Source organism: Equus caballus, chromosome 3 (assembly GCF_041296265.1).
Source record: "Equus caballus isolate H_3958 breed thoroughbred chromosome 3, TB-T2T, whole genome shotgun sequence".
NCBI classification, from domain to species: Eukaryota; Metazoa; Chordata; class Mammalia; order Perissodactyla; family Equidae; genus Equus; species Equus caballus.
The window spans coordinates 50918653-50945368 of NC_091686.1; the positions used below are offsets into that span (position 1 = coordinate 50918653).

General features: G+C 35.9%; 1 protein-coding gene across 1 annotated transcript in view; it reads right to left on the reverse strand.

Annotated features, from left to right (window-relative positions):
• The window catches only part of GRID2 (glutamate ionotropic receptor delta type subunit 2), a 1371230-nt gene that overhangs the window by 235867 nt on the left and 1108647 nt on the right, over positions 1–26716 (reverse strand). Inside the window, exon 12 of the mRNA XM_023638677.2 lies at positions 11974–12112. Coding sequence (XP_023494445.2) covers positions 11974–12112 — 139 coding nt within the window. The remainder of the gene's footprint in view (positions 1–11973; positions 12113–26716) is intronic.

Consider the following 26716-nt stretch of genomic DNA (forward strand, 5'->3'; position numbering starts at 1 on the left):
TAGACTTTTATAGTTGAAGGGACATTGAAAATAATTCGAACAGTGGAACAAATATTTGTAGAGTGAAAGAATGAATGGATCACATTTTTAAAGATGGGAAACCAAGGTACAAATTGGTTTAAAAACTTGCCTTATCATTTAGGAGCGGGAAAGAGACTTGAACACTTGATCATAGTCTCCAGTCTCCTTTAGCACTGTTTTTCTGCCTAACAATCCTGCCTGCCAATTCCACAGTTGCTGATTTCCATCACTCACTCGTCCTACATTAATTTCACAAAACCATGCCCCATACTCAATATAGCTCCTCTAGAATAATTAAACAAAGTACTCCCAAGTATAGGGTCTTTCCATATCCACAAACTTGTGATAGAAAGGATTTATTTATTCAGCAGACTTCAGGTAAGGAAGGAAAAAAGAAATAGAGACAGAAATTTATATTCTTGAGTACTTAATAGGTTTCTAGGCTTATATGACTAAGATTGGGGAGAGAGAAAGAAAGGAGGATTGAATTGTCTAGAATGATTCAGCTTGTCCAGCAGAAGGAGATCATCTTAGGGGTCGTAGGGGCTTATCAGTTTGGCAAGTTTTCTTCTTGGTGAGCTCAGTGTAAACAGAATCCCTAGCAATGCTAACATAGCTTTGTTCCTGGGAGTCACAAATATAGTGGGAGACAAGTTTTAATTAAATGCTCACTGAAGGGTGGCTTTGAAAGACCAACATACTTCTGAGAGTTTTTATTTTTTTCACAAAGAAAGACAAAATCCTATCTATAACGTCTACTTGGCTCTATGTTTATGAAACATCCATCACTGTAGTACTTATGCACTTTGACAAGTGAACCATTTCAACACTGAACAATATAGAGTAAGGAGATGAATGCCTTCCTCTGCCTGTGATGCCTGTGTACTCTGGAGCTAAGCCTGTACAATTCTGTACTAAACCAAAACATAAAAGCAGTACAAATCAGGCCCAGCTCACTTCAGCCGCCTTGATTTTAGCTGTTCCTAACAAAGTGAGCAATTCCCTGCTGAGAGCTATGAAATAGCCTCCTACTGGAAGAATGAAGAGAGAGTGGGTGAGACACTAAGAAACCTAGAAAGCATACCATTGTGGGCTCCCTCTCTTATCCTGGAATATAATAGGACAAAGAAATGGCTTTCATATTTCTTTCCAATTTTTTATGAAGTACATAAACAAGTCATGGAGTTCCATAGTCTCAGGCCCAATTCTAAGAAATCCTTTCTGGTTCATTCACTTAATGAATATTTACTTATAACCAACTGTGTACTCAATAAGGTAGTACATAAGGCACTGTGTTGATGCAAAGGTGACAAAACCACCCTCTCGAGAACATATGTTTTGATCGGGATGGTAAAATAAGTAGAATAATAAATACACAATACAAAACTAGATGTAGCTCAGAGTGTAAGTGAGGTAGAGGCAAAGCGGAGACAGTAAAGGGAGAAACCAAATCTAGCCATGAATATTATAAGGAAGGCTGAGTGGAGGAAGTGGTGTGTGAGCTGTGTGTTAGGAGAGGGGTATTAAAGATGAGTTAAAAGAGAAAACTTGCCTGACAAACAGATATCCTGACCCACGTTAAGAGCCACTCACTATCAGTAGCAGCTTGATCATGGTGATAGTTACTCAAGCGAAGGTGAGACGACAGAGTGAATCATTCTGCTCAGTCCTTGTTTATGCTTCAACTCAGAGAAGGCTTACTGACAGCTAAGTTTTTACCTTTGAGGGGCTTGGAAGATTAAGTGGCGGGGCAGGAAGACAACACTCAGTAAGACAGACCAGGAGGTGGAACAGTGGCAGCTGTGTCAGAAGCAATAGCAGCAGCATCAAGGAACTTTGAGGTCTGGGTGAACCAGATGAAAGGAAGAATTTAGCGTATGAAATTGTGGACAAAATGGTAAAAAGAATAGTTCTTAGCACGACCAAAAATGGGGGTGGAGGGAAGAACAGTCCCAGGAATCTACATGAGCTCTCCTGGGGAGCAAGAAGAAGGATGGAAGCAAATGTTAGGTGGGGTGTATCCAGGAACTGCGCTGATGTTGATGCCTTTTTTAAAATTTATTCTTTATACTAAACCTACAAAGTTGAACCCATTCTCTTTTTACCCTTAGAGAAAACAAGGCTTAAAATGATTATGGAAAATGACAAGATCATTCAGCTAATAAGTGGCAGAGGATTTGAATACAGATTTCTCTGCATCCATGGTCTCTGGTGCCTGTTTCTAGGACACTACGTAACTTACAAATATCTGAAATTAACTTAGCTAAACATAATTCAGCTGTTAATTCTTTTCTGCAAAACTCTTTATTTTTCAAAAAACGTATAATGACCCTTATGGTTTTCATTTATTCATTTGTTCATTTCATTCAGTAAAGGTTTAGCATATCTGCTAATTGCAGATGATATGGTCTACTGGTTAAGACAAAGGTTCTAGTGCCAGGTTGCTTGGGCTCTACCCTAGCTTGCAGTTTGGACATTTTCAAAATGGAGATGAAAATAATATATCCCCCATAGGACTATCACGAGAATTAAATGAAAAAAATCCATGCAAAGCATTTAGGAAACCGCCTGCCACATAGCAAGCTGTCAATCAATGTTAGCTGCTCTTATTATTGATACTCTGTGCCAGGCACTCTGAGAGGCAGTAGGGGAACAAACATGAATAGGATGTGGTTCATGCCTTTGCAGAATTTATACTCTCATAGAGAAGATACACGTGTAATGACTCCTTGAGCCTGGGCAAATGGAAGATGCTAGAAGAGAAGAAGGGCGTTCTGGGTCACTTCAAGGAGAGGGAACAGAAGGTAAACTCCACAGAGGCAAGAAATGTCCCAGTGGCTTGACTGGAGCACGAACAGTGTGGGAATGGGTTAAGTGGTGCCAGTAGCCAGAAGTGAGGCTAATCAGCTTTTGAAGGGTTCAAATGCTCTGCTGATGCAGTTGGACTTTACTTTGATTGGATGAGGTAATAATGGAGGTTTTCAAGCCAGTTTTAAGGATGGAAGAAGGTAACTGTCTGGACTCCACACTCTGGAGGATAAATTTGAATGGGACAGAAGGAAGCAATGGTTGAGGTAAGCGGAAAGAGAATAATAAGGAAAGCAGCAGGCAGGGAACGTTGGGATCTTTTATCGCCTTGTATCAAAAGAAGGAAGGAAATCAAGAAGAAGGCAAGATTTAGAAAAAAAGGTGGAGAAGAAATAGGAGAGGAGAATCTACCTCATTTTGAAAATAGTTTTTTAATCAAACAATGTAATTCACCAAACATGCTAAAGAAGAAGAACCATACAAGCATATCAACTGATGGAAAAAATCTGACACCCATTCATGACAAAAACATGTACAGAACTAGGAAAAGAAAAGAATTTTCTCAACTTGAGAAAGAATGTCCACAAAAACCTACAGCCACCATCATACCTCATAGTGAAAGAAAGACTGAATGCTTTCCCCAGGACGGGGAACAAGGTAGAGATGTCCACTCTTACCACTCTCATCTGACACAGTACTGGAATTTCTAGCCAGGGCTGAAAAGACAACAGGAGAAAATAAAAGGCATACAGGTGAGAAAGAAAAACAACTGCTCAGTTTTGTAAACGGCATGAAGGTTAACATGGAAAATCTCAAAGAATCTACTTAGAACTCCTCGAACTCACAGTAAGGTTACAAGATAAAATCAGCAAATAGAAACAATTTTACTTTTACACTAGCAATGAATATGTGAAAACCAAAATTAAAAACCCAATGCCACTTACAATCACTGGGAAAAAAGGAAATACGTAGGTATAAATCTAACATGTACAAGACTTACATGCTGTAAATTATAAAATGCTGGTGAAAGAAATCAAAGATGTAAATAAGTAGAAAAATATATCATGTTCATATTTGGAAGACTCAACATAGTAAAGATGTGAATTCTTCTCAAACTGATCTACAGATTTAACGCAATTCCTATCAAAATCCTGGCAATACCTTTTCGTAGATTTGGACAAGACCATTCTAAAATTTATATGGAAAGGCAAAGGAAGTAGAATAGCTAAAATAATTCTGGGAAAAAAAGAGTAAGTGGGAGGAATCCCTTACTCAATTCCAAGCTACAGTAATCAAAACTGTGTGTTATTGGCAGAGGGATAAATACATAGATCGATGGAACAGGACAGAGAATCCAGAAATAGACTGACACAATATGGCCAACTGATTTTTCTTTACAAAGGTACACAGGAAATTCAATGAAGGAAAAATTGTCTTTTCTGTAAATGCTGCTGGAGTATTCGAATATCCATAGGCAAAAAAATGAACCTCAACCTAAACTTTACACCTAACACAAAACTTAACTCAAAATGGATTATAGATTTAAATGTGAAATGTAAAACTTTTCAAAGAAAACAGTTGAAAATTTTTGAGACCTAAGACATGGTGAAGAGTTTCAGATATGACACCAAAGGCACAATTCATAAGAAAATGATTGAGAAATTGGACTTCATCAAAATTACAAACTTTTGTTGTATGTGAGTCCTGTAAAAAGGATAAAAAGACTAGTAAAAGACTGGGAGAAAATATTTGCAAACCACATGCCTGACAAAGGACTTGTATCTAGAATATCTAAAGAACTCTCAAAAGTAAAAAATAAACAATCCAATTAGAAAATGGACAAAATATATGAAGGGACCTTTCATGTAAGGATGACAAAAAGCACATGAAAAGGTGTTCAACATCTCTAGCCACTAGGGAAATGCAAATTAAGACAACAATAAGATATCACTATATACCTATTGGAATGGCTAAGATAAAAAAATAGCTACAACATCAAATGCTGGCAAGGATGCAGAGAAACTGGATTTCCCATCCATTGCTGGTGTGGATGTAAAATCACGCAGCCACTCTGGAAAATAGTTTAGTAGTTTCTTAAAAACTAATCATACACTTATCACAGTACCCAGCAATCACACTCTTGGGCATTTATGCCAGAGGAATGAAACATATTCACACAAAAACCTGCACATAAATATTCTGAGAAGTTTTATTTATAATAGCTAAAAACTAGAAACAGCAAAAAATGCAATAGGTAAATTATTGAACAAACTGGTACATCCACACAATGGATTACTCCTTAGCAATAAAAACCAACGAACTATTGATGCATGCAACAACCTGGATGGATCTCAATGGCCTTGCGCTGAGAGAGAGAAAAAAGTTAACATCTAAAGGCCACCTATGGCCTTTTGATTTAACTTAGATAACACTCTTGAAATGACAAAACTTACAGGAATGGAGAATATATTAGTGGTCACCAAGGGTTGGGGATGGTGGGGCAGAAGGGGTGGGCATGACTATAAAGGGTAGAACGAGGGAGATGTTTTGAATGATGGAATAGTTCTGTGTCTGTATTGCAGTGGTGGTTATACATTCGACACTTGTGATAAAAGGCATAGAACTATACACACACATTGCACCCACATCAATTTCCTGGTTTTGATATTGTACTATAATTACTTAAGATGTAACCACTGAGGGAAACTAGGTGAAGGGTGTACGAGACATCTCTGTACTCTATCTTTGCAATTTCCTGTGTATATATAATTACTTCAAAATAAATAATTAAAAGAAAGTTTGCTTAAATATTAACAGAACTTATTGCTCCATGACAGATTATGGATTATTAATCCTTTGTCCTTCAAAATTTTACTGTACTTCCCTAGTTTCTCAAAATAGCTTTGTATCACTTTTATAATAAGAAGAAAATGCATTAAAATTGAATAAAAATAAGTCTGACTTCTTTTTTGATGGCTCAAGGCTAAAAAGCAATTAACAGGCAGGATGGAGTACATGAATCGTAGACCTTGAGGTGCAACTTTTCTGCAAAATTGCATCTAAAAAGTAGCCTAACCAGAGTGATTTCTAGAATTTCCTTACACTACTAACTCTTTTCTTCCCTACCTGTTTAGCTAAGCAGCAGTAACCACAGTCTTTCTTTTAAATATCTTAAAAATAAATAAGTAAACTGAAGCTATATTCCTGCATTTACTAGAAATGCAAATGTTACACTGGAGATATAAAGTTTCTCAAGCCAAATTTCTTTTAAGTTACCCTTAATTCTTAGGAATTTTCAACTTAAATAGCCCTTGAAATAAGAAGATACATGGATCTGGTTTCTATCAAGTAGAGACATAGTAGTCAAATGCCATAAATATCTGTGCATTAGACACCTCCCATGAGTTTCTGTGACCAGAAACCGGGCAAGGAAAGGATTACTGAAAATCCGATCTGTAACTAAACATAATCTGTCGAATGTTTTCCAGACAAGGAGAAAACTAAGTGTGCTGTTTTTCAGAAGCTGACGTCCTCCTCATTACAGATGTTGCCTTCCTACAGTGAAACTTACACAGTTGCAGCAAGACCGCTGGAAACTGCTCCAGCTCTGTGTCCAAAAGTTACCATGGACCTGCTATGTAGTGATGTGGTCCTTGAACTGTTATGTAATGACATGTTGCATTGAACCTTTTATGTAATGATACCTTGACCTCATCATGTAAGGGCGTGTTACACTGAACTCATATGTTATGGTGCCTTGAACTTTTTATGTAATGGTCTGCACAGGCGCCCTGATCAGGCCCATTTGTTACACAGTCGTAACACATCCTCGCACTCTGGTGTATAAAGTCTCCAATGGCACTAAGGAGGAGCACTGCTTTGAGAGTTATCCCCGGGTTCTCCATTGCTTGTGCAAGCAATAAACATTTTTCTTCATCCACTTCAGCCTCGTTTGTGCTTTTTGGCTCTGCATTCACCAAGAGATGGACCCATGGAGTTCGGTTACATTTCCATACAATCCTACATCTTTTCTCTCCCACCCATCCTCCTCTCCACAGATAAAGCTGTCTTTCTTAAATGCTGTCACTCTCCATTATCTCCAGGAAAAATTCCAAATTCTTTAACAAGTCTTATCATGCCTCTCAGGATTTGGTCCCACACTCCTTTTATATTTCACTTCCTGCCACTTGGACATCACCCATCCCAGTCCAGGAAGGAAATTAACATATTTTGATCATCTAGCCTTTGCTAGATGCTCTCCTATGAATTTCATACCTCTGTTACTTTTGTAAATGTTCCCCAGTAAGCCACTCCTTCAGTCTGTTGAAATTCATCCTTCAGATCAAACTCTCAGATGATACCTCAGAGAACCTCTGTGATGCCTGATAGTTTCTTTCCTTTCTCCTCCCCCTCCTCTCCAAGCTACTGAGTTAAATCACCCCTCCCCTTGCGTTCATACAGCTTTTTATAAGTAAATCTATCATAGCCCGTATGTCATTGAATTCTACATTGCTATTTCCCCAAGTAGATTGTGACTCAGAGACAATACCTAACTATCTTTATAGACTAAACGCTTGAAAAGCATTTAAATATCTATATAGATATACAGATAATTAGTTGAACTAAATAAATAAAACTAATATGTTTAATTAGGAGTTTTTATAGTTAGGAATACCTCCATTTCCAAAAAGCATGATTGTAATGATCTCTTTTAATAACAACTTGCTAAAGATAGTTACATAGCTCTGTGAGGGCAAAGGGCAGCTATAAATCATTTCGTTAGAGAGCACCCACCAGTTGCAATCATTCTTCCTTTCCATAGACCTGGAAACAGACTCTTAGATTTCTCAGCCTGGGCTAGCTCATCCTCACTGTATGGCACTGACAAAAACAATTACTCAATAATTTTTTTCCTTTTCCAAATGTAGACAAATGTGGTTGCAAAAATCCTGTTATTGGTATGCTAGGGAAAATGTCATCTCTTCCAGTGCATAAAATATTTATGAATCTGTTTTTGGATATGCTTGGAGAGAAATTTATCCAAAATTAGTTTTATTCAGTGGCTGCATTAACTCAATATTTTGTTTAGTCCAACCTCAACCATTACGGAGAATGAATTCATTAAACAAAAATATGGTAGGAGGTTGGGATCCCTTTGAATAGACCCAAGCTTACTTATAGCCCTAGGAAACAAAAGACCTCAAGTTTTATTCCCAAAGACCAATCTGACTCTAGATAGTAATGACTATAACTGTACAACTATGATTTCCCCCATAGCTATTTGCACTTTTATATGTGAAATAAGTAGGTTTTTGAAAATTGCATCACAACAAAGAATAATGGAGCTAATGTTGATGTTATTACCCAATATTTACTCTGAAAATACTTTCAAAGCTTCACACGCTTCATTTCATCATTACCATTGTAGCCTGGTTACCAACAGAAAAAAAGTACATTCATTTTTCTAGGTATTTGAAAATAATTTAGCTATGTGTTGTTACTGTTCAATGACAATGAGAAAGCCCAAATATCATTAGAGTCTTGTAGAAATTGCCTATTTTTCCCTTTAGAAACTGAAGTGTGTAACTCAATACTACCCATCCCTAACTGTGTCACAATCTGTCATATTACATCATATCAGACAGCAGAACTTAGTTATGTTGGGCTGCCCCCATCATTGAAGAGATACGAAATTAAACTTGGGCATTATCTTTTCCAGGGAAAATCTACCACCCCCCCAATTTTTATTAATGACAAGTGCCAACTAGAGGGTTAGATGCTGATAAATATCTAATTTTGAAAAAGGAGTAAATTTTATAAAATGTATTTAGCTTCGCAAGAATAAACCTATTGGATTTCTCCTACCAAACTGTAAGAGTTTGTCAACCATCTGTTCAAAAGTAGCTGCTTTCCTCTCTCTCTCATGACATCCCTCTAACCACGTCTGCCCCTCTTGGTCTGGAAAAGTGATTTTAAACTTGGGGAATGAAGATGTGGTTGGTATACATGTGTCAATGGCACAGCAAAATTGGACTGGAAAAGGTATACTGACGAGCATTGCTTCATTTAGTGATGAGAAAATCTTATTAATATAAAGATAAGGAAGCATAAAATTATATGGTATTGTGAAAAAAGCTTTTGCCTTTCTTAAGAAAAATTAGATTTAGAATTTTCCAAGGAAGTTTGACATTAGTTATAAATGGAATTTTGAATGTTTCCAAGAAACATTGCATGCAATTATGTTTACCAACACAGTGAGGCATGAAATTAGAAGATATCTATAAGTTTGGGGAGAGAATCAGGCTTCTTTAAACTTATTTGGCTCTGATTTTCCCCTTTCAAAATCAGTACAGCTATAAGATTGGAAGAAAGGGGAGATTTATTATACCCACTATTGGATTTTAATAATATGAGTTGGCATGAGAAAGAAATAAGCTTTTAAAAAATGAATGCTCAGTTATTTTGGATTGTGGAATTACACTTGAGGGAAACATCATGTGAAATTATTATCTTTTTCCATTAGAGTTTACTTTTAGAAAAACCTTATGGGTGTAAAATTTGATAGAGGCTTTTGCTCCCACTGCTATTGCATGAAAGTGTAGATACAAATTAATGCTGGCAAAGTTAGTAATGACTAACTAGCTCAGATATACACACATGCCATGAGGTCTGCAATCTCAGTGAAACAGCGGATCAAGCAAACAAATGGTAAGAACCCCCACTTGATAAGGAAATACTTTAGTAGGTAGGTCAAAGATTGGTATTGCATTGATATGGGTTGGATTTCCAGCTCTGACACTATTGACTGTGTGACTTGAGCATTTAACTTCCAAATTTCTGTTTCTTCATCTACAAAATGGGAATAATAGAAGTATCTGTATTATTAGGGTTATTTTAGGGAATAAATGAGATAAAGTTTGTAATATGGTTCATAGATTCATGATAAATTCTCATGAATGTTTGTCAATTTTCATTACGATGATTATTGTTGTCATTTACTATATAAAGTCAGTTATTTTATTTAAAACTTTCTTCATTTATTTATTTAAAAATACTTCACTGTAAGATCTCAGCTACGTAGTTTTTTAGCTTTAAGTACACTCAAAATGTGACAAGTCAAACATAATTGATAAGAAGTATATTAGTGAGATAAAATACTCCATTTTAATTTTTTAAAACTATTTTTAAAAATGCGATTTCTATTGATTGGATCTGCCAAGTAGTCTTACCCTGAATGGCAGATATCAATTATAGATGAGCTCATGTTGGGACATATGCCTACAGAATTGGTCCAACACAAAAATCTCCTAACTTTTGATACTTTATTTCCTCAGACCAATTGAGGATTTGAAGAGTGTCATCCTTTAGATCCCTATATTTAGCAACAAATAAGGCTAGACATATCTTTTATAACGTTCTCTACAAACTACTGGCCATACAAAAGTACAACAGTGTTGGATGGGAGCTACTGTGGTGCAGTTAGAACATAGGTTCAGGAATCAGACATATTTAAGGTCTGTTCTTTAATCAATCACTTATTAGTTGCGTGATTTCCCACAAGTTACTTATTGTTTCAACTTCAATTGTAAAATGGGTTGTTAGTAGTACGTATTTCAGAATAGTTGTTAGCGTTAATGAGCCAATGCATGTAAAACATTCAGTACAAAGTGTGGCATCCTGTGAATGTTTAATAAATGTTAATTATTATTTTCATAATTTTACTAATTTCATTGATTTCTTGGCTGGATGGCTGTAATCATTTTCATTATTGCTTAAAATATGATTCTGATGGGGTCATCAGTTTAAGCTTTTCATGAGCTTCATTCTGTACCATTTATAACTTGTGCCACACATAGAACTGGCTACAAGGGTAATAAGTTCAGAGAGTATGAAAGTTCTGCACCAAAGAAATAGTTGGGGAAAAACCTTGAGGAGCATGATTTGATGAGAGCAGTTGGAAACATCATTTTCACAAATGGATGAAATAACTGAATGTTACTATCATTAGTTGAATTTTGGCTTTTCAATTTGTATGCCACAAGCTATTGAAGAAAAATACCCTACTTCTTTATTGATCATTAATTCTTGATTTTATTTTTATATTGTGATATAATAGTTTTATGGCTACTAATGACTTCATTTACATATTTTTTAAAGGGAAGAAGAACTTGTGTTTTCTTTTAAGGATGAGTTAAATCCCTAGACAGATCTAATTATTCTAATTTTGAATTGTCAGTTTTGTTGACAAATTAACGTTCTCCAACTTTAGTATAATTCAAACTACTTTGTTTTCGGATGAATAAAACATTTTCAGGGAAATTTTCCTTAAAACAATATAGAGAACATTATGTTCTAATAAAGTAGAAGTTATATTGCAGTGCTGATCTTACTGCATGAAATGACAAAAGCAAAACTAGCCATGGTAAAGCAAAGGCCTTTGGGTTCTCAGGGCTCATGGGAATGGCATTTGTGAATTGAAGCATTGACTTAGGTAATTTTCATGACTTAGGTAAGTGCACCCTAGTTAATGACAATTTACCACCGTTGCAGCTGGAGAAACAGCAGCAATAATGACCACATTAGCTATAATGTAATGTAATGTAATGAATAGAAAAAGAGAATGTGGTTTTCTCTCTTGATAGCTATCATCTCTCCCTCCCTCCTTCTCTCCCTCTCTCTTTCTCTCTCTCTCTCTACCTATCGTCTATCTATCAATCACCTAATGTCTATTCAACTATTTATTCAGACAGTGCATAATGGGACAGACTCAAGGCAAAGACTGATAGTGTCAAACTTGAAATACATGTATTTTAGTATGACTCTTTTTTCTTCCTCTTTACAATGCTGCCCGGACATAGCCATACTTTGTGGAGGTCAAAATTCTGAATATGTGTTATCTTTCCAGGAAAATGTGAGAAGCAGCAATCAAATTATTCTCATAATTTCATTTTCATAAAAAATGCTCTACCAATACTGTGTTATCAGGAGTTGGACTATCCTGTGATAACTGCAGATCACAAAATTAAGTCTTTATTCAAAGGGAAGTTGTAAATTTACTATCAGATACCATTGCTTATTTAAAAAGCTTTGTCCACTCCCATCATTTCTCATGCTTTGTAGCTGCTGGAATCTTTGTCTACTTACTGGATGGAGTTTTCAATGCGGGTGATCGTGAGGAAAGCAGCAAGATTTGCTGTGTAAGATGAGATGACAATCAAAGCAAATAGCCACCAAGCCCCCATCATCATTCGAGTAGCCAGAGTTGTGTATGGGACCTCTCCACCTGTGGAAAGAAGCAAGGAGAATAAAGGAACATCAGCAAGTATTTATTCAGAAATTTGAGGTCAAAGACGTTCGATACCAACTTAACTTTTAAGTAGTAAGAAATCTTTCTACATAACAACATCAGCATAAATCTCCGTATTTTGCTTATGTTCATCACTTCATATTTAATTCCCTTTTATGAGACTACGTGGGATCCGGTCAAAAAGGAGCATGATAAATATTTAGTATCATACGTTTAAATGATATTTCTTCCACCTTCTCATTCAACTCCAGAATTAATTACCCTCTTATTTTAACCACAGATATACACTTTTATTTCTAAGAGCTTGATTATTCATTCATTAGGTGATATTAATAATATTATGCCTATATTTAATATAACTTTTTCAGATTTATAGTTCAATAAATATATTAAAAATTATTTTGGGCAAATTCCCTAGAAAATAGAATATATGGTCTTGGGATCACACATAGGCCTATTGTCTTCAGCATTATCACATTTGTTTTGTTCTACTCCTAACTCACTAGCCACTCTTCTATAATCTTGCTGTAGAATCTTTGTTGAATGAATATATGTTTTATATAAAACTAATAGTGCTTCTAAAATAAATTGGGTTTATGCTAATAGTAGAAATAAATCAAAGAGATATAATAGTATGTTCGTTGAGGTCCATCAATATGTGAATGACTTAATAGGATTCAATTAATTATAAATTCAAGCAGATTTTTATGCCAACCACTAATTCTCATTGTGTAATATCTAAATTTTCAGTGTAGTGTAAACATACCCTTTGGTTATGTCCTGAGCTATTTTCTTGATGTAACATACTCTGAACAGGCTACCTTCTGATATCTGGAACACATTTTTCAAAAGTTATAATGTATATCAGATACTTTCTTCTTCAAAGCAAAGGAAATATTTACTCAGCTTTTAAAAGATGAAAAAAAGAGAAAATATTTATGTTTAAATCTACTTGGGAACATCCTAAACAAAATGACTAATTGAAAAAATAATAATACATGAATAAGATGATGGCCAAAGACTGAAAGATGTTAATGTATAACAAAATTAGAACAAGAAATTCAGGACTGAAAAAGATAATACAAGATTTGTTTTCATAAAGTCTTTAACTTTGATTAGAGTTGTTATCACCCATATGAAAGAATATTTGTTGAGCTTTCTATATCCATGGCATAAAATCTGAAACTTGGGTAATTCAAATATTCTTGTAGAATCCAAATAAAATGATATTTTATTTGCTATCTGTATTTAGAAATCAAATCTTAAAAGTAATGGGATTCTTTACTTCCAATTCTGGTAATTCAAAAAACCCTCCCACTGACAGCAACTAGAAAAACTGAAGATACATTTGAGAGCTAAAGAAGCAGTAAAAAAAATCAGAAGACCAAGATCTTGCAGAAGAAGATAACCCAGAAATGTGACTTGGTATTTAGGACTGCTTTGCCCTGATGGATAAACGCCAATTGAACAAAAGGAATCTAAGAGACTGAGAAGCTGAGCAATGTTTTTAAAAGCCTTAAAAAGTTAGATGGCTATAAGAACTAGGGCCCAGGGCTTACGAGATGTAGGTGGGACCAAGAAAACTGGGAAATCCTCATATGCTCGGAAATCAGTAATTACAATTCTATTAAGCCTTAGGTCAAGAAAAAATCACAAGAGAAATAAAAAATATTTTGAATGTGATGATAAAAATATTCCATAGCAAAACTCCACAAGTTTTTATAGCTGATAGGATGCAGCTAAATATGCGTTTTCAGGAAAATTCATAGCCTATAAAGTATAAGAAAAGAGGGCTGAAAATCAATGAGCTACTCATCAATTTCAAGACATTAAAAAAAAATCAATGAGTTAAACCTAAAGAAAATAGAAGGGAGCCAGCCCTGATGGCCTAGCATTTAACATTTGGCACTTTCTGCTTCGGTAGCCTGGGTTTGGTTCCTGGGCATGGGACCACACTACTACTCTGTCAGCAGCCATGCTGTGGCAGTGGCTCACAGAGAAGAACCAGAACAACAACTCTAATCTATAACTATGTACTGGGGCTTTGAGGAGGAAAGAAAAAAAGAGAGGAAGATTGGCAACAGATGTTAGCTCAGAGAGAATCTTTCCCAGCAACAAAAAAGAAAATAAAAGGAAGGAAATAACAAATACAAGAGAAAAAATTAACAAATAACATAGACAAAATAAATAGAGAACCTTGAACCTTTGAAAAGACCTATAAAAAGCTGTTGAGATTGATTAAGAAAATAAATAAATGTGCAAAAAATACAATCAGAGGAATAAAAAGGGTATGTTGTTACAGATATTACAGACATTACAAGGATAAAAGGAGGAGAATCTTATGTAATTTTATGCAGATTAATTTGGAAATTGACATGATATGGAAAAATTTCTAGAAAAATTGCCACCCAAAGAAATAGAAAATTTGAATGATCTTACAACTACTAAAGACTTTGAATCAATGATGAAAATTTACCCACAAAAAACTTCAAAGCCAATGGCCTTACTGGCAAAATCTATCATATATTTTAGCAATAATTAACTAATTTTACACAAACTCTTCCTGAGATTAGAAAAAAGTAAGAACCTACTCCATACATTTTGTTAACAAAGCACAACTTTGATAACAAAATCTGACAAGGTCATCTCAAGAAAGGAAAATTACAGGACAATCTTTCATATGATTGCAGATGAAAACGACTTAAATTAGTAAGCTGAAAGCTGCAAGAAATTAATAAATAAGCACACTGGGTTTATTATAAAAGTAGGCATTGGTTTGGCTTTCAAAAGTCAGTTATTGGAATTCACTATTAGCACTGTAAAGGAGAAAAATCATATAATCATTTTCACAGATGCAGAAAAAGCACAGTTAAAATTCAAATCTAGTCTTAAAAAAACAAAACAAAATAAACCTAGAAATAATCCAGCAAACTAGAAATAAAAGAACATTTCTTAGTCTCACAGAGCGCTTTCAGAAAACCTATAGCAGACATCATATTTATTAATAAATATTTTTAAAGACTGTCTTAAAGGCTACAAATTGTTACCACTTCTATTCAACAATGAGTTGAAGGCGCTCAACAGTGTAGTGCAACAACTCCCCAAAAAAAGAACAAGAAGAAGAAATACTTTAGAACTGGGAAGACTGAAAGAAAAGCTATGGATTGGAGAGGAAATAAATACGTATGTAAAAAATCCAAGAGGTTATAGAATAAATTACAAAAATTAATGTTAGTTATCAGTTTACTATGGTACAAAGTCAATGTTCAAAAATCAATCCCTATATGTATATACCAGCAACAAACACCTAATACATGGAATTAAGTAATATATATCATTTGAAATAGCATTAAAAACATAAAATATCTACGAATAAAGATGTGAAAGGCCTCTACATAAAAATCTATAGAACATTTTTTAGTGAAATAAAGGAAGATTAAATAAATCAACAGATATATCATGTTTATTGATTGAAAGACTCAACATTGTAAAGATATAAATTCTTCTCAAATTGATCTATAGATTCAGTGAATTGTCAATTACAATCCCAGGTTCTTTGTGTGAGTGAGTGTATGTGTATAAGAGTGTGCGTGTGTATGTAGGTGTATAAGAAGTTGAATGTAAAATTTATATGAAATTGCAAAAAGACAACGGTAGCCAAGACAATCTTCAAGAAGGAGAAAAAGACTGGTTCTAGCTGACCGTATCTTTACATAGTAATTAAGACAGAGTGGTATCTGTACAAGGATAGACCAAATCCATGAAAATTACCCATGTGTACATAGGCCCTTCATTTATGCCAAGTTGGCACTGCAGTACTGTATAGAAAGAGAGGTCTTTTCAATAATGCTACTAAGTCGATTTGGATATACATAAGAAAAAATAATAAAACTTGTTTCCTAAGTTAAAACATACATAAAAACTCAATACCCAGCAGCTTATAGATCTAAATATAAGAGATAACAATAAAGCTTCTAGAAATAATATAGAAGAATATATTCAATATATCCACACATTTGGGTAGTAAAGGTTTCTTGAGTAGAGCACAATTGCATTAGCACAAAAGAAAACAATGATATGATAAACAAATGATAAATTTGATAACAATAATACTTCACAGTTCAACAGACACCATTAGGAGACTGAGAAGATAAGCCAAATTAGAAGATATTTGCAATACACATATCTAACAAAAAATCACCAATATATATTAACTTCTATAAACCAATAAGCATAAAACAGACTACAATTAGAAAAATGGGCAAGAGGCTTCATGAAAGAAGACAAACAAATGGCCAATAAACATGCAAAAAGATGCCAACCTCATTAGTGAAGAGGGATATATAAAATAAAAGAAAAACGAAACATCACTGGCAGCCACCCAAATAATTAAAATAAAGAAACAGACAATATCAAGTGTTGGCAAAGATGTGGAGCTACCAGAATGCTCCACTCCTGTTGTTGGGATTGTAAAGTGGTTTGATCACTTTGATAACCAATTTGGCAGCATCTCTGAAAACTACTGTATTCACATCTGAAGACTCAGCAATTCCACTCCTTAGGTACACACTTCAAAGGAGAATATGTGTGCCAAGAGACATGCCCAGGAATGTTCATGGCATAATCAGTCATAATAGCCCCAAAGTGGAAACAGCCTAAACACTCTTTGAGAATAGAACGGCTAAATAAATTATGGCATATTCATAGAATGGAATGAAAATGAATGAATGAAATTTCATTTTCAGCAATGAAAATGAATGAATTTCCTTTATATATCACACCATGAGTGAATTTCACAAACCTAATATTAAGTAAAAGTATTCACACTGTATGATAAATGTTCAAAAACAGGCAACGTGAATGGTAGTGCTGGTAAATCCAAGGGTGGTTTCCTTTGGGGACAGAGAACATTGGTTGGGAGGGGGCAATGGGGCTGGGCCACTGGGAATGCTCTCTCCTTTCCCAGGTAGTCATTACACAGGTGTCCTTTGCTGGGAATTCATTGAGCTGCACAGTTAAGTTTTGTGCACTTTTCTGTATGTAAAGAATATTTCACAACTAAAGAAAAACATAGAAAAAAGTAAGGAGAGAAAAGGGTGATTTTAGAAAGACAATTTTTTTTCTTTCTCTCTTTTTTTTCCCTTTCTCTCTTTTTTTTTTCCTTCTCTGTGTCCACAATTGAAAAACTGAAGTCTCTCATGGATTCAGGATGCTAGAGGAGAGAATCAAGTAAAAGACAAAAAATTATCTGCTAAATTAAAAATACAATTCCACATTGCTAAAGCACAGCAGAAATTAGGCTGACAATTCCTGACGCTTCAGGGTGTGCAAGGGTCTGACTCCAGAGTTGGGTGTTTTGATCCCTATAACTCCTGGTGAGTTTGAAGTCTCCCAATATCACTCTGCAGAAGCATATGGAATTTGTATTTTCCAAAGTGACGCCTCTGTTTTAAGGAAAATCTTCTTGACATAGATTTGCATTTTGATGTGACTGATTTGCCACATCAAAAAATATATCAACCTTGCTACTGTATATATTATCTTGCTTATAAAAGTTGTTGAAGAAATAAAGCAATGTTTTGGCCTCAAGCAATATTGTGAAACTTGATAATTTCACCTGAATCAGGCAAAAATTTGTAGCTGTAAGTTTTATTTTGTGTGATACATATGTGTCTTTGTGTTTGCCTGAAATTATGGGAGATAATTAACTGTTTATCATTCTCTAACTTGGTTATTTGGTTAATCAGCTTCTCATATATTTAAAAACTCACAAAATGTTTGTTATATAGTATGGGACTTTGGAACTCTTTTATGAAATATGATCAAGAAAAAAATAGAAGAAAATTCATCATTACCTTTCCTTATAAACATTCCTTTTTTCAAAAATTGGGTCCTTATTGGATCCAGGTTACTAGCAAAATGACTAAAAACTCTTATAGTAAACAGAAAATTTCCAATATTAGGGGTGACTGAATATGCTCAAGTAAGCTGATCAATTGAAGTGTCAATAAATATTAGGATGTTTTCCAGTCACAAAATCACAATTTAGAAAATATGAAGAAGAATATTTTTGACAGTTAGTCATTGCCAAGGCAGTGTTCTATAATTAAGGATGGGAGAGAACATACAGAGCTCCTAAATGCTTACAGTATGTCAGTCCCTTTTATGTATTACTCTGTTCCTTGAAGTTTATTCATAAATTGTCAAATTAAGAGACTGGTGGGGAGGTGACCTCAGCATCATGGCAGAGTAATTTCTCCCGGTAATCTCTCCCCACCAACATACAATGAAAAGGCCATTCATATTCCAACAGAGGACATTCAAACACAACACGAAAAATGTTGGAGAGACCCATGCAGCCATACAACAGAAGGCAGAGAGACTGGAGCCCCCTCGGAAGAGGTGGAACTTAGTAAGAGAAAACTTCACTCTTGCCCCTAAAGATTGCAATCTGGGACTGGTGGAGGCCTCTGAGAGGGAAGGAATGGGGGAGGGGACATTCATTCATGGGAACATCAACAATCCCCAAGGGCCCTTGCAGCCTAAAGGCAAGCCCTCTGCTGGGGTGAAAGCTTTCATGGGGGGGTGACGTCCTCAAGCCAACTCCCCAGGAGCCAGGTAGCAAGACCAGAGCAAGAAAATCCTGAGAGCATGGAGGAGACAGTGCCCCTCCTCCCATCTGCCCAGTGCTGCTCCACTGCGGTGGATCTCATCTGATGGCAGAGGGCTCAGAATATGTGGCTCTTGACCCCCACCCAGTGGTGATAGGTGGTAACTGTGACCAAATAACGCCAGGATGTGATAAAACAGAGCCACACCCTGTAGCAATATCAAACATTATATTAGATCTCCAGACCAGAGACAAAATGACAAGTATGCAGAAATCAGTCCTGAGGACACAGAAATATGTAATCTAATTGACAAAGAATTGAAAATAGCTATCATCAAAAAACTCAACAAATTAAAAGAGAATGTAGAGAAACAATTCAATGAGTTCAGGAGCTACTTAACAAAAGAGATTGAAACTATAAAGAAGAGTCAATCAGAAGTATTATAGATGAAAGACACAATGGAAGAAATAAAACAAAATATGGATTCCCTGAATGCTGCAGTGGATGTCATAGAGGAGTATATCAGTATAATCAAAGATAGACCTGTTGAAGTGATCCAGACCAAGGAGAGAGAACTAAGACTACAAAGAAATGAAGGAAGTCTCTCAGAAATAGCCGACTCAATTAGGAAATGCAAGTTAAGAATTATAAGTATTCAAGAAGGAGAAGAGAAGGAGAATGGAGCAGAAAGCTTGTTCAAAGAAATAATATCAGAGAACTCCACAAACCAAGGGAAGGAGATGGAAATCCATTTGGAAGAGGCTATCAGATCTCCTAAATATGTTAATGTAAAGAGACCACCTGCAAGGCATATAGTAGTGAAACTGGCACAAGTGAATGACAAAGAAAGAATACTAAGGGCAACAAGGCAGAAGAAAATAACCTACAAAGGAACCCCTATCAGGCTTTCAGCATATTTCTCTGCAGAAACCTTACAGGCTAGGAGAGACTGGAATGACATATTCAAATCTTTGAAGGACAAAAACTTTCAGCCAAGAATACTCTATCCAGTGAAAATATCCTTCAGATATAATGGAGAAATACAAACTTTCCCAGACAAACATAAGCTAAGGGAGTTCATAGCACAAGAACCCCCAAAAGAAATCCTCAAGAAGGCCCTCATACCTGAAAAAAAAAGGCAGAAAGGGGTTACGAAGCATGGAGCAAGACAGGTAGACAGGTAGACAGAATCATAACAGGTTAGCAAACACTCAAGTATAACATTAAAGACACAGTGAAGGAAAACACCAAAAACAAAGATAACCTTCTCATTTTAACCACAAACTCATAAAACACAAGATGGAATAAGATGTGAGAAAAACAACTTAGGAGGGGAAGAGGAAAGGGACTGAATCAGTTTAGTCTAAGGAAATAAGAGGCCATCAGAACAGGGACTATCTTATCCACGAGATTTTGAATACAAACCTCATGGTAACCACTAAACAAAAAAGCAGAACAGAGACACAAAAAATAAATAAGGAGAAAAAAAGAAACACAACATAGAAAACTACATAACTCCACTGATAGACCAAAATACAAAGAACGAGAAACAAAGGAAATGCAGGAGAACTGGAAAATGAGTAATAAAATGGCAGCATTAAGCCCTCATATATCCATAACCCCCCAAACATAAATGGATTGAATTCTCAAAGAAAGACACAGAATGATGATATGGGTTAAAGAACATGACCCAACAATATGCTGCCTCCAGGAAACACATCTCAGCTCCAATGACAAACACAGGCTCAAAGTGAAGGGATGGAAGATGATACTCCAAGCTAAAGGCAAACAAAAGAAAGCAGGTGTTGCAACACTTATATATCAGACAAAGTAGACTTCAAGATAAGATAGGTAAAGAGAGACAAAGAGGGGCAGTATATAATTATCAAATGGACATTCCATCAAGAAGAAAGAACACTTATAAATATCTATACACCCAACGCAGGAGCACCAAAGTACATAAAGCAACTATTAACAAACCTAAAAGAAGATATTAATAACACAATAATAGTAGGGGCCCTCAACACTCCACTCACATCAATGGATGGATCATCCAGACAGAAAATCAACAAGGAAAGAGTGGAATTAAATGAAAAGCTAGACCAGTTGGACTTAATAGATATATATAGAACACTCCATCCCAAAACAGCAGAATACACATTCTTCTCAAGTGCTCATGGAACATTCTCAAGGATAGACCATATGTTGGGAAACAAGGCAAGCCTCAATAAATTTAAGAAGATTGAAATAATAACAAGCATCTTCTCTGATCACAATGCTATAAATCTACAAATTAATTACAAGAAAAATGCTGAGAAAAGGACAAAGATGTGGAGACTAAACCACATGCTATTGAACAAGCAATGGATCATTGAAGAAATTAAAGGCAAAATCAAGAAATATCTGGAGACAAATGAAAATGAAAATATACCATACCAACTCATATGGGATGCAGCAAAAGCCGTATTGAGAGAAATTCATTGCAATATAGGCTCACCTTAACAAACAAGAAAACTCCCAAATAAGCAAGCTAAAATTATACCTAACTGAACTAGAAAAAGAGGAACAAACAAAGCCAAAGTCAGCAGAAGGAGAGAAATAATAAAAATCAGAGCAGAAATAAATGCTGTTGAAACAAAAGAGGCAGTAGAAAGGATCAATGAAATAGCTGGTTCTTTGAGAAGATAGATAAAATTGAAAACCCCCTAGCCAGACTTACAGAGAAAAAAAGAGAGAAAGCTCAGATAAATGAAATTAGAAATGAAAGAGAAATAACAACAGATACCACAGAAATACAATGGATTATGAGAAAACTACGAAAAACTATATGCCGGAAAAATGGACAATCTAGAGGAAATGGATAAATTTTTAGACTCTCACAACCTCCCGAAGCTGAAACAAGAAGAAATAGAGAATCTGAATAGACCAATCACAAGTAAACAGATTGAAACAGTAATCAAAAGCATCCCAAAGAATAAAAGCCCAGGACCAGATGGCTTCCCTGGGGAATCCTACCAAACTTTCAGAGAAGATTTAATACCTATCCTTCTGAAGCTATTCCAAAAAATTAGGGAAGATGTAATGCTTCCTAATACATTCTATGAGGCCAACATCACTCTGATACCAAAGCCTGACAAGGGCAACAGAAAAAAAGGAAAACTACAGGCTAATATTGCTGAAGAACATAGATGCAAAAAATCCTCAAAAAAATATTGGCAAACTGAATACAGCAATACATCATAAAGATCATACATCATGATCAAGTGGGAGTTATACCAGGGACATAAGGATGGTTCAACATCTGCAAATCAATCAATGTGATACACCACAATTAACAAAATGAGGAATACAAACCACATGATCATCTCAACAGACGCAGAGAAAGCATTTGACAAGATCTAGCAGCCATTTATGATAAAAGCTCTTAACAAAATGGCAATATGAGGAAATTACCTCAAAATAGTAAAGGCCATTTATGACAAACACACACCCAGCATCATACTCAATGGGGAAAAACTGAATGCCATCCCTCTGAGAACAGGAACAAGACAAGGATGCCCACTATTACCAGTCTTATTCAACATAGTACTCTAGGTTTTGGCCAGAGAAATTAGGCAAGAGAAAGGAAAAAAAGGAATCCAAACAGGGAGTGAAGAAGTGAAACTCTCACTGTTTGCAGATGACATGATCTTTTATATAGAAAACGGTTAAAGAAGCCATCAGAAAACTATTAGAAATAATTGACAACTACAGTAAAGTTGTGGGGTACAAAATCAACTTACAAAAATCAGTTGTACTTTTGTACTCTAACAATGAACTTACAGAAACAGAACTCAAGAATACAATTCCATTTACAATCGCAACAAAGAATAAAGTACCTAGGAATGAATTTAACTAAGGAGGTGAAATACTTATACAATGAATACTATAGGACATTGTTGAAAGAAATAGATAATGACATAAAGAGATGGGAAGAGATTCCATGCACATGGATTGGAAGAATAAACATAGTTAAAATGTCCATACTACACAAAGCAATCTACAGATTCAATGCAATCCCAATCAGAATCCCAATGACATTCTTCATGGCAATAGAACAAAGAATCCTAAAATTCATATGGGACAACCAAAGACCCCAAATTGCTAAAGCGATATTGAGAAAAAAGAACAAAGCTGGAGGCATCACAATCCCTGACTTCAAAATGTACTACAAAGCCATAGTGATCAAAACAGCATGGTACTGGTACAAAAACAGACACACAGATCAATGGAACAGAACCGAAATCCCAGAAATACAACCGCACATATACAGAGAGATAATCTTCCACAAAGGTGTCAAGAACATACAAGGGACAAAAGACCGTCTCTTCAATAAATGGTATTGGGAAAACTGGATGGCTACACGCAAAAGAATGAAAGTGGACCATTATCTATCTCACGGAATATGCAAAAATTAACTCAAAATGCATCAAAGACTTGAAGATAAGTCCTGAAACCATAAAACTTCTGGAAGATAATATAGGTAGTACACTCTTTGACAACGAACTTAAAAGGATCTTTTCGAATACCATGTCTTCTCAGACGAGGGAAACAACAGAAAAAATAAACAAGTGGGAGTTCATCAGACTAAAGAACTACCGCAAGGCAGAAGAAACTGGGATCAAAATCAAAAGACAACCACCAATTGGGAGAAAATATTTGCAAATCATATATACAAAAAAACAGCCTGAACAAAAAGTGGGCAGAGGATATGAACAGACATTTTTCCAAAGAAGATATACAGATGGACAATAAACACATGAAAAGATGTTCAACATCACTAATCATCAGGGAAATACAAATCAAAACTACACTAAGATACCACCTTATACCTGTTAAATTGGCTATAATCACTTAGACTAAAAATAACAACTATTGGAGAGGGTGTGGAGAAAAGGGAACCCTCATATACTGCTGTTGGGAATGCAAACTGGTGCAGCCACTATGGAAAACAGCATGGAGATTCATCAAAATACTAAAAATAGAACTACCATACGACCCAGCTATCCCACTACTGGTTATCTACCCAAAGAACTTGAAATTAACAATCCAAAGTAACATATGCACCCCTATGTTCCTTGCAGCACTATTCACAATATCCAAGACATGGAAACAATCCAAGTGCCCATCGACTGATTAGATAAAGAAGACGTGGTGTATATATATACGATGGAATACTGCTCAGCCATAAAAAAGTCAAAATCATCCCATTTGCAACAACATGGATGGATCTGGAAGGAATTATGCTAAGTGAAATAAGCTAGACTGAGAAAGACAAACACCAGATGATTTCACTCATATGTGCAGTATAAACAAACACAGGGACAAAGAAAACAGTACAGTGGTTATCAGGGGAAGAGGGTGGGAGGTGAGCACAGGGGGTGAATGGGAGCACTTATGTGGTGATAGACAAGAAATAATGTACAAGTGAAATTTCACAATGATTTAAACTATTATGAACTCAAATAAAAAAAAAAACGAGAGAGACTGGCAGTCACCAGATTTGTAAACACTTTGATTTTTTATCTTCTGGTGGAAGGTATGGGGGTAATAAGGAAAGGCATATGAGATATGCATGTGGTTTGCTCTTGGCCACAGGTTAGTAGGTCCACTATACTGAACCTATTTGCAAGGTAGGGCAGGTGTCCATAATGTGGCATGTCTGTGATTGGTTCAAGAGATGGCTTTAGGTAGTAGGGAGGGATAACATAAAATCATATTGTGTTGGGCCAGCTCTGGTTGCCTAGTGGTTAAATTCAGCATGCTCTGCTTCAGCAGCCCAGGTTCTGTGCCTGGGCACTGACCTACACTGCTCTGTTAGTGGCCGTGCTGTGCTGGTGGCCCACATACTAAAAAAAAATAGAGGACGATTGGCACAGACATTAGCTCAGGGCAAATTTTCCTCAGCAAAAAGCAAATAAACAAAAATCATGCTGTGTTGTGATGAGAAACTTTTTCCATTTATGATTCTTTCAGCATTTTCTTATCATGGCAAGAACAAAGCCACAGTTTGGTAATAATAAATCTCTTTAAACTTTTGAATCTATAAAAGGAAGGCAAATCTCAAACTCCCTCTGGCAGGCAACAGAAACTAGTTAGAATTTAATAATGTTTCATTTATATTATACTTATGTTATAGTTATTTCCGATTTAATGCAAATGGCACTGCTTTTATATTAGTGGACACAACCTTTATTAATAATAAGTTTAACCATCTATAATTTCAATTTCAAGCATTTCACTCTCCTATGCCATTTTCTACTTGTTGAGCTTGCTTCCCCCATCCAGTCTACAGTCCCACCAAGATCGAAGATCTATTACCTTTTCACTACCCCTCGCCACTCTCTTACACACACTTCCCCCTTACCAAGCTCAAATCCAGTGATTTGTTAAAATCAATTCATTGCACTTATCCTCAATTCCCTTGAAATCCTCTTAGCAGAGCCCTAAACCAAGTCAAATCCAATTTTGCCCAAACTTTGTGTGTAAACTATGCAACTGAATATAACTGTGGAATAACATACAACTGTGCAGTCATTTTAAATTCATTTTAAATTCACAAACTTCAAATAAGACTTTAATGCAGCCTCGCCGTCATAGTCCATCTCCCTAGAAATTCTCTCCTCCACTCTCCTAGACACTTATTTCAGTGTTTCCCTGTCTTCCAATACACAAAGCTCCCCTCATTCAGTGGATGATCATGAGATCTATCTCATTTAGCAATTAGAGGGAACGTCCAGAGAAAAAGCAAGGCAGAACAGAGTCTACAGTGTGCACTTTAGGGTCAGAAAGGAGGGGAAATGTGCTTATATTTTTAAAACGAAACAACAGGAAAATAAAAAATACATATGGAGAGTAGGGAGGGAGAAGAGTGAAAGGGACAAGGATGAAACTGAGATTTCTGTGACTGCACTTTGTTATTTAGTTTTTCATTTGGAACAGGTAGTATTTTACATAACTAAAAAGAATATTAAGTTTAAAAAAGATCAAATTGAAGACAAACGGATACAAATGAACTTGAAAGTACATCAAGTTAGTGATATAATTGTACAGAGGAAAGAATTACTTCAAATAACTTTAAAACACAATGAGTGCTCTCCCTTCCTGAAGGCCACTGTCCTTTCGGGCAGCCCTCTCTCACAGCTCTCTCTTTGGGTTCAAGTAACTATTCCCTTCCTTGCCCCTTTAGACCTAGCAATGATAATAGCTCCCTCTGTAACTAATGGGTATTCTACCAACCCTCGTTACTTTCTCAAAACTCCACCGCCCACATCATTGTACAGAGTTCCTTTAGCAAACTTTCCTCAATTTCCCAGACAGAATGCACCAGCTCTTTCCTGTCTGGTAGCATCTATGGTCCAGGAAACAGAACCAAAAAAGGGATTCTGAGATTCAATTGCTCACATATCTGTGTAGTGCATCCTGGTGAGAAATGGAACCCTGACAACCCACAGCCTGTGGTCACAATATGATTATTCACATTACCATCAGAGGATGAAGTGCAGGTGGAAGGTAAGGCCTTGGGAGCCCAAGTGGCCTTGGCAAAAACAGTGATTTTTAAAGATTGTGGCTCTAGCTAACGGCTCTGGAGCCTCTGAAGAATGCAAAGGGTAAAGCAGAAATTAAAGGCAGTGAATAACCAACTCAGAAATCAGGTAAAATTTGAGTCTTCACGGCAGCTTTGAAGGAATCTCTTAAATTGTATAGTTTCAGGATAGATTTGACAGAGGACAAGACTACGGTTTGACTGTAAGAGTAGCACGATTCAATCACCAATTAAATCTTCTGCCCTATAAGGTCTCTCATGGGAAACGAAGGGCCTTGATGAGAAATCTGAGCCTCCAAATCCCTCTGAACCTCCTTAGTATTGGAAGCAACCTCTCACCCCTCCTGAGGGAAGCAGCCTTCCTCTGCACACATGCTCCTCAAT